Below are 10,000 nucleotides of genomic sequence, written 5' to 3'. Positions count from 1 at the left end.
TAACACCTTGATCATTTCTCCCATTCAGTAACGCAGACAGCTTCCTTCCAATCATCTTTGTCATTCTTAGAATAAACAAGTGTGTTGTGTAAGTCACAAGCTCATTTAGAACACACACAGTACTACAGGCAGTCTCCAAACTGCTCACATCCTCACAATTTCCTCCCTTTCAGTGCCACAGACAGTAACTTCCAGTCACCTTAATCATGACGCAATAACTAAGATGCAACAGCTTCAGTGAGTAGCCGGGTAATTCATAACTCACCCAGTACTACTGCAGCTTCCAAGCCTCGTTCAACCAACGCAGTGAATCGCTAGACTGCGACAGTGATATGATTATTTTGAGTGACTAACTAGATCATTCATGACCGCCTGATAACGAAACGTGTCATCGCTAACGTCGTAGAACAAGTACCATCCACAACACAGTGAAATCAATGACGTGTTATACAGAAAGAGTTAAATGCTACATAGTACCTCATCGTCAGCAAGACTGCTGCATCTGAAACATTCTTTCCTTGTTCTACAGTCACTCCAAGCGTCACATTGGCAAGAAACTGCAGAATTTATTATTTCTATCCTCTTGTTTCCTGTAAAATGGTTATAATAATTCCAGATATTGCTTTCCGTGTTGTGAATTGCTGCGTATCACAGCAGGGAAAGGTCTGAAACCTGTGTCTGTATCACCTGCATTCTGCTTATCTAGATCGTCTCTGGCTGGTCACGCCTCACGTCACAGCCTCACGCCATCGGTAGTCACGACATCGTCATTCAGGGAGAGGCATCAAGTCACCTCAGCCTCGTTACTCTTCTTCAACCAAAAATCTGGAGAGGCACTGAGCCATCTTCCTCCACCCCCAAACCCAGCGCCTGCCGCCTCGCTCTGTGCATGCTGATGCGACCCACTAGGCGCGTCATAGGCCAGCAGGGCAGGGCGACCTCATGTGGAAACATTGCGTGGTCGTCGCCGCTGCTGCTGCTGCTGCTGCTGCTGCTGCTGCTGCTACTACTACTACTACTACTACTACTACTACTACTACTACTACTACCAACTACAGACACGACAAGTTTAGCGGTGCAAATCTTTCCCCAGACTATTACATTGGAGTGCAGTGCGGCACCAGCCAAAGCCTCGCACCGTCTCGCAGGCCGCGTTCAGAAGAGACGCATATCGCGCTGCTGGAAGGCGGCGGCGTATCACCACCTCGCTTTGTGTACGCGAGCCTCGGCTGACCTTGAGTGAAGGCGGGCACCGTGCCGTCGTGTGGCAACAGCAGCCTGTATGAGCGTGGTGGTGCGGGGCGCGCCGCAGCCTGGCAAACCCCGCACGCTGATAACACAAGACCAATGGCCCTTAACCAGGCTATCTGCTGATAACCAAACACGATGACTTGAATGACTCAATTCAATTATTATGACAGACATTCACCCTCTCCTCAATGTGCGCTATTCCATCATCTCCTCATCTAATCGGTTGTTAACGCGCCGGCCCTTCCTCCTCCCATCCCAGGGGCATGACCACTGCCCACCACGCCCTAACATTACACAAGACACATCTCGCAGTCTGTGGCCACAGCCTACCACAGACCCGCTACGCCATACCATGCCAGGCTCAGCCTCGGTGCCCGCATCTCCCGAGACTGTACGTCTTCAGAGTAACAAAATATAAAGAACGGCCGTTTTAGCTCCTTGGTATGCGCATCCGTTTCCCCACAAAGCACAGCGACCCGTCATGGGGAATAGGGGTGCGGGTGAGGGTGAGGGGCCTTACCAGGAGCACCCCGGGTCAAGCACCAGGCAACAAGTTCCTGATAAGACGCACACCTTCCCTCAGCCTCTCCATGTGCTTCGCGTCAGTTTTCATCCTATCATCAGTCATCACCGTATCAGCGTCGCAGCGAGCCCTTGGTACTGCTGCTGCTCCAAGCCAGGAACCGCAGCACCGTGCTGGCCACGCCTTCAACCCTTTATCTCAGCAGCAGCCTGGACTCGTAAATTCGAGGAGAAACAAGCAGTGAGGCAGCTGCTCTGTGTTAACCACGGCCGCCAAGCACAAGCACTGCCTCCCGTGACTCCTGCGTGAAAAGACACACGTGACGGTGACGGTGATGCTATCTAGTGTGATGTCGGAAACACCGCTAACACGCTGCAGGTTTTGGGGTTGTTGCACATAGGACACTCTTCAGTGGTGGCCTCCAGCCGTTGCAGAACGGCAAGCAATGACACCCACCCATCCGCATATCTCGCACGCCAGCCACGCTCTTCCTGCAGCACACCAGACGTGCTCTCCTGCTGGTATCAGGCAAGAGGCGGCCAGTGAGGGAGGCCGTCGCCAAAAAGTGACTCGGTGGCGATGTGCCGCCTGACGTGAGTGCTGGCTGCGTGGGGGCGTGGTTGCCTTGCAGTGCGGCCCTACACGTGGAAGGGAATGCACTTCCTACAAACAAGTACACACCCTCTGTATTTCCAGCCGCATTGATGTTGTTGGGTAGATACATTCCTGCCCCCGCCAGCCACAGCACTGAAACACAGGGGGCGCAGCCTGGCAGGAGCAGCTTGTTGCCTCTCCTACGGCACCGCTCACTGGAGCGTTACATTACCGGTGCGGTGCTGGCAGGACAAAGGCGCGTCATGTTGCCTCAACGACTAATTCATGTAAATGCAGCGATAAGGAATAATAAAACTACATAAACCACATAACACGCGCGACAACGCCCTGATAACATACCCAGTGGGCAGGGACCTGTGGCTACTCGTGTGGTGAAGTGATACGCCGCTTTGGGCACCGCTGCAGTCTGGGGGGCGTGGCGCCACAGGTGAGGTGCTTCATCACCGTGCTCGAAATGTCAACATAGCAATGCAGCACACAGTGATGAGTAAGCACTGCTTGCTGGTGGCGCGGGCCAGCTCGTGAAAAACAACACAGGTCTGTGTTCTACCAGGGCGCGATGCTGCCAAGAGTTGCTGTTTCATGAAACTTCAAACAAAAATTTTTTTTTTTAACTTGTTCGTAATCATAAAGAGAAATCACAGGAATTAACCAGAACGGCGAGACGTCAAAGTACTTTTTTTTTTTCCAGGGATCTACCGAGGCCTCCATGCCTCCGGCCCTCCACGCCTCGACGCCCCAAACCTCGGCTTCTTCAGGCAGCAGAGCAGCGGCCCACTGCCTCACAAGCCTCACCATCGACGATGGTCCTCTAGCCGCCGCAGTCGCAGGGCGCGCCGCCGCCACGTGGCGTAGGGCACGGCGCCGATGATGTCGTCGCCCAGGTAGTAACGCTTGCAGCCGTAGAGGCGGTTGAGTCTGGCCACATCGGCGGGGCTGAGTACGTCGCGCTGGCCCATGATGAGCTGCGCACAGGGCACCAGCGGTAGCATGACGGGTCTGCGAGAATCGCGGGGGTGCCCCTTGGCAGCGTGGTGCATGATGGAGGCGTAGTCGTAAGGCAGCCCCGCGCTGGCCACATAGCTTACGCCCCAGCTACGCCTGATGTACTCGAGGGTGTGGGAGGGAAGGATGTTGTGGTGGTCCACCGTCACGTAGTAGTTCCTGTCGTAGCGTTGGTGTTCGTGGCGCACGCCTACCACGTGCAGGAACATGTGCAGCACGGCGGTGGGTCGCTGCGCGCACCTGTCGCCCAGCTTGAGCAGGACGGAGCCAGAAGCCCTGCGACCCACCTTCTCGTAGTAGCAGCTGCGTCCCTGTCTGATGTACAGCACCTTGGTGGTGTGCCTGCCGCCGCGGCGCCCTACGAGCGGCGAGAACTTGAGGCAGGTGACGGACTCCAGGCCCTCAATCACCTCCCGGATGTTAGCCATCACGGTGCCGGTCAGGTTCCTTCCCAGATGGAAGGTGACCTCACCGCCAGGCCAGCGGAGATGGTCCTCACGCCGCATGTTGTCCTGTGCTTGGAGGGAACGGCGCGCCCCCAGCAGTGCCGCCGCGGCGACCACCACTAACCAGTGGCGTGATAGCAGCATGACCAGAATTTTAGAGAATTATGCCCAATAAAAATGTTAAAACTTAAGAACATATAGTGCAAGTGGAGACTGAGGCACGTGGCTACAATACACACACTCACGCAACACTCGCGTGCAGAAAGTCAAGGCCACTCGTCATGAGTGGGTTTCAACTTTCAGTCCGTCTCTCTAAATCTTTATGATTTTTTTCCCCTTTTTTCTTGTTGCATAACACACACACACACACACACACACACACACACACACACACACACACACAACATCGCCGACCTGCTTTTCCTTAACCCATCACCAGCAGAGAGGGCAAGGTGAGGAAGGCTGCCAAGGCGCCTCCCTGAGCCCATCACGTCAGTCAATCAGGCACCTCAAGGCCACGCGGCCTGTGAAGGGCTCTGGCGTGTCGACGTGGCGGCGTGGCGACCTGGCGACGTGGCGACCCGGCGCCGTGAGAGGCGTCCTGACCTACCCTAAGGAGTTTTACCTAGCCTTATTCAACACGGATAATGCGACGTAATATGCCAGGCTTTCACCGTAATCTGGCCCCTTCAATCCCACGCCACCATATCTGCCTCCCCTCCTCTTCCCTCCCCTTACTCGCCTTATCGCCGCCACCTGTGTTATCCTCACCACCAAGGCTTTCACCATAAATTTTTCCTCCTGCCTCCTCTTATCTTCACTTGACCTCCTCCTCCTCCTCTTCTATATATTTTTTTCTTTTCTGTCTCCTCCTCTTCCTCTTCTTCTTTTTCTTTCTCCCTCCTCCTCCTCCTCCACTACATTGTCTTTTCTCTGATGTTGGTAATTACTGTACGGTAGTGAAATCAAATAACGTAGAAAGAATATATTTGTTGTTCCTTTTACATTCTTTTATAGCCCCCACCTGCACTTCCACCTCCACCTCCTCCTCCATCCTTTTCCTTCCTTCCTAAAACATCTACAAGTATTACAGGCACACATAAAAAAAGAAAAAAACTCTTCTCCTCGTCCTTCTCCTCTTCCTCTTCCTCCCTCCTTTCTTCCTGCCTTCTTTCCTTCCTTCCTATGAGTATTGCAGACCCACAAAAAAGGGAAATAACTGTTCTTTTCCTCCTCTTTCCCTTCCTTCCTTCCTCTTCTTCTTTCTCCTCCTCCTCCTCCTCCTCCTCCTCCTCCTCCTCCTCCTCCTCTCTACAGCTTCTACGAGTATTGCAGTACCAGAAAGAACGGGAGCGCGTGGGTTCAGTTCAGCGGCAGGTTAGTGGCCGCCTCGGGACAGACTTTATGAGTGCCGCTACAAAAACACGTAGCCTCAAACTGTCCACCCAAAATAATATGCCCTTGTTTTTCTCCTTCTTTTCTTCCTTCCTTCCTTCCTTCCCTCCTTTCTGCCTTTCTGCCTTTTTTTTTTCCTTTCCCTTCTTCCCCCCTCTTATTATTGTTCTTGTTTTTGTTCATGTTCTTGTAATTGTTGTTGTTGTTGTTGTTGTTGTTGTTGGTGGTGGTGGTGGTGGTGGTGGTGCTACTCTTCTTTCTTCTCCTTCTTTTTGTCTCTCTCTTTTTTTTTTCTCTTTTCTTCTTCCTACTTCTTTGTTGTATGAATTGTTGCTATTGTCTTCTTCTTCTTCTTCTTCTTCTTCTTCTTCTTCTTCTTCTTCTTCTTCTTCTTCTTCTTCTTCTTCTTCTTCTTCTTCTTCTTCTTCTTCTTCTTCTTCTTCTTCTTCCTCCTCCTCCTCCTCCTCCTCCTCCTCCTCCTCCTCCTCCTCCTCCTCCTCCTCCTCCTCCTCCTCCTCCTCCTCCTTCCTCATTCCTCTTCCTTCACACACACACACACACACACACACACACACACACACACACAGAGAGAGAGAGAGAGAGAGAGAGAGAGAGAGAGAGAGAGAGAGAGAGAGAGAGAGAGAGAGAGAGAGAGAGAGAGAGAGAGAGAGAGAGAGAGAGAGAGAGAGAGAGAGAGAGAGAGAGAGAGAGAGAGAGAGAGGAAAAAAAAGGGCACGCTGCGTAATGGCGGGTCCCTGTAGCGAGAGCAAATGTGGCCGCGGCGGGAGGCGAGGGGAAGGAAGGAGGCTCCCCGCGGCGACCGGACGATGCCTCAGGACTCTATAATAATTCACGCCACTTTAGGCAGAGGCGATAAGCGAGCCCCGATCACCGCCAGCCACTCGCAGCCCTTCGCAGTCCCCACACAGGCCACCTTGCTCCCCATATGCACAGTTTTCAAAGGCCACAAGAACATTCAGTCAGGTTCTCTCGAGTCTTTTAGCGTTGAAAATTTCCCTCAAAACACGAGTGACTTCCAATACAGCGTGATTTTGAATACACCAACTGATGCATTTCAATTATTACTTACTCCAATGCTTCTTCAGTGCCAAGTCTCTCTTAAATTCTTGCTAGAAACGTGAAAATATCTCGCAAACTTCAGTAGCTTCCTTCCTTTAGACACCACAGCATGCAAAAGTCTTGTCAAAATATATCATCAGAGTAAAGAGACACTTACAAATTCCTCAGTAACAAGGAGCGGGTTAAATAGAGAATCCTCATTAAACTGCCACAGGAATCATGACAATACCTTCAACACTCAAACAACTTACACTGCAGTCTACAAAACGTGCGAAATCCTAAATATATATATCATAAAAAAACAAACAACACTCGAAAACACCAACAACTTCTACCGCAGCCAGTAAAATGTTCAGAATCCTCCTTAAACTACAATTAAAAGGACAAAACACAAATCATTTCCACGACCCGGGAAAACGTGCATAAATCTTCTCTTCTAAACTGTCAATAAAATTACTAAAACATCCTTGAAAATATCCAAGAACTTCCATTAGACCCTGTGCAAATATATATATTCCTCCTTAAACTATCACTAGAATCATAAACACACACACACACACACACACACACACACACACACACACACACACACACACAACCAATACTTTCCACTAGAGCTTCTTAAAACGTAGCTGAAATAAAATGCAAAAAGATTCAGAATTGGCAAGTCGGGGAGAGAGAGAGAGAGAGAGAGAGAGAGAGAGAGAGAGAGAGAGAGAGAGAGAGAGAGAGAGAGAGAGAGAGAGAGAGAGAGAGAGAGAGAGAGAGAGAGAGAGAGAGAGGATCAGATTATCACGTCGAGCTCTTCCCTTCCTCTCACAGTCTTAAGAGAATAATCAACTTTATGAATTCCTGAACAAGTGCTTAAGTCTTCTATCCACCAATGTGCCTTACCCTCTTGGTGCTATGAGCGTCTTCTGCCAACTCTCACAACACTGTATAGACACTGTTTATGGGAAGACACAGGAAGGGAAAGCAGAGAATAGAAAGTTATTTTAGTCTTTTGTTTGTTTACACTACATAACTAGCAAGAAGAAATGTTTCAGAGTGGTTAATAAACAAAATAAGATAATAAATAAATACACGGAAAAATGTTAATAATATGACACTATGCTGTTCCACCGACAAATACGGAAAAAAATAGAATGGGTGGCAATTTGTAGCCAAAGTAATGTCCCACAATGATTAACCCCTTCAGTACTGGACCAAATTTCTACCTTGAGTTTTGGGTATGATTAGACGATTTTATTGATTTTAGGAAGGGTCTATGGAGGTCAGAGATTAATGGCCACAGTCTTCACTATTCCAATCCCTACATGAGTTTCTGAATCTGTATAAAATCACCAAATAATAACCAGAATGAATAGGAAAACGCGCCATGGTACTGAAGGGGTTAATAACAAGAGGGAAGCATGATGAATAGCAGAGAAGGTGCTAATGGTATGTTGCTGTGCTGTTCCTCGTCACCCTTCCTTCCCCTTCCCTTCCGTGACATACCCATCACGCGGCCTTAAGGCTTACACAGGTTGCGGGGTGGCGGGGTGACGGGGTGAAGGGGTGACAGGACCTTTACATAATGAACATGACACAACACTTCTAAATGACTGATATGTTATCGCTGTATCAACATATACACATATATACTCGTACTACACACAACTCTCTCCTCTCCTCTCCTCTCCTCTCTCTCTCCTCTCTCCTCTCTCTCTCTCTCTCTCTCTCTCTCTCTCTCTCTCTCTCTCTCTCTCTCTCTCTCTCTCTCTCTCTCTCTCTCTCTCAGCAACAAAGCCTGCCAGAGACTTAACACGGCTCAAGAAATTATACGTTGTTGGTGCAGGAAGGAAGGGAGGCCAGTGTTGGACGAGACACGAGGCGCGGCAGGTAGAGAGAGACAGGAGGACAGGGAGTAACTGTTTCCCTCCTTGCCTTGACAGACCCCACTAGGCGCGTGTGAAGCATTAATCGTTGTATAGAAAAGAACGCATTTTATTTCATCTTTTTTTTTCGTTCTTGTGTTTACTATAGCAATACGAAGATGCGATGTGTGAATGTGTTTGAAATTACTGGGGAGGGAGGGAGGGAGGGAGGGAGGGAGGAGGAGAGAGAGAGAGAGAGAGAGAGAGAGAGAGAGAGAGAGAGAGAGAGAGAGAGAGAGAGAGAGAGAGAGAGAGAGAGAGAGAGAGAGAGAGAGAGAGAGAGAGAGAAAGAAAGAAAGAAAGAAAGAAAGAAAGAAAGAAAGAAAGAAAGAAAGAAAGAAAGAAAGAAAGAAAGAAGAAAAAGAAAGAAAGAAAGAAAAGAAAGAAAATAAAGAGAAAGAGAGAGAGAGAGAGAGAGAGAGAGAGAGAGAGAGAGAGAGAGAGAGAGAGAGAGAGAGAGAGAGAGAGAGAAATAATAATCCTTCCACCAATGCCTTCAATAACCCTAATAAACACACAAATTAGTTCCCAATGACCGAAAACATGAATAGCAACAGCCGGAAAGAGGCGGAGGAAAGGAAGTGTTAAAGGACCTTGCCTCCGCTAACTCCAGTACACGAGAGGGCTTAAGTCAGTATTAATATTAAGTAGCGTTACGTAAAGGGTCGATAACGGGGCTAGTACTTACAACACCTTCACCTTCAGATAGATAGGAGAGTAATCTGTCTTATTTTTTTCCTTCTCTGTCTTCACAAAGTCTATTACACATGTGGCTCGAGTCAGTATATTGAAACAGTATTAGTATTTTTTTTCGTTTTCGTTAATTTTGTAGCCCTTGACAGTGTGCCTGGTGTCATTTTCACATAGAGAGAGAGAGAGAGAGAGAGAGAGAGAGAGAGAGAGAGAGAGAGAGAGAGAGAGAGAGAGAGAGAGAGAGAGAGAGAGAGAGAGAGAGAGAGAGAGAGAATATTGTCCTCATTCCTGCCTTCGATACCTCCAATAAACCGAGATGAGACACCCCACCTCCCAAATAATGAGGAGGATTCATTGTAATATAAAGAGGAGAGGAATATTTTTTTGCTCCCTACCTTCAATAACTTAATAAAAATAAACACAGATGAGGCGACCCAAGTACAAAATAACGAAAAGGAACGACTGTAATATAAGGAGGAGGAGAGAGAATATTTTTCCTGCCCTGCCTTCAATGATTCAATAAACAGAGATGAGAGGACCACATCTACAAAATAAGAAAGAGTACTAAGCGAAATATGGGCAGGAGAGAGAATATTTTTCCTTCCCTGCCTCCAATAATTCAATAAAAATAAATAGACGACCCACCTCCCAAATAACGAAAAGAATGACTGTAATATAGGGAGGAGAGAGAATATTTTTCCTTCCCAGCCTTCAATAATTCAATAAAAATAAACAGAAATGAGACAACTCACCTCAAAAATAACGAAAATGATATAACATAGGGAGTAATATAGAGAGGAAAGTGAATTTTTTTTTCCTGCCATGCCTTCAATGATTCCATAAACAGATGAGAAGAGCCCTACCTACAAAATAATGAGTACTAAATAAAATACTGGGAAGAAAGAGAATATTTTTCCCACCCTACCTTCAGAAAACCCACTTCCAATTAAACTGACGAGGACTGACAGCAGCAAAGAGAGGAGAGAGAATAGTTGTCCTTCCTACCTTCATTAACACAAACCTAACCTAACCCACCAAACCAAATTATGAGAAATACCAGTAATATAGACAGACGA

General features: G+C 48.1%; 2 protein-coding genes across 2 annotated transcripts in view; both read right to left on the bottom strand.

The window, feature by feature from the left end:
- The window catches only part of LOC123499235, a 245,728-nt gene that overhangs the window by 56,356 nt on the left and 179,372 nt on the right, over nt 1-10,000 (bottom strand). The gene's annotated exons all lie outside the window — the stretch shown is intronic.
- Nucleotides 2,097-4,018, bottom strand: LOC123499234 (protein SpAN-like). The gene has a single exon (XM_045246997.1). The coding sequence runs from the start codon at nt 3,982-3,984 to the stop codon at nt 3,181-3,183; it is 804 nt and encodes a 267-aa protein (XP_045102932.1). The 5' UTR covers nt 3,985-4,018; the 3' UTR covers nt 2,097-3,180.

This window comes from Portunus trituberculatus, chromosome 49 (assembly GCF_017591435.1).
Source record: "Portunus trituberculatus isolate SZX2019 chromosome 49, ASM1759143v1, whole genome shotgun sequence".
Taxonomy (NCBI): domain Eukaryota; kingdom Metazoa; phylum Arthropoda; class Malacostraca; order Decapoda; family Portunidae; genus Portunus; species Portunus trituberculatus.
This window is presented reverse-complemented; position numbering and strand designations above follow the sequence as displayed.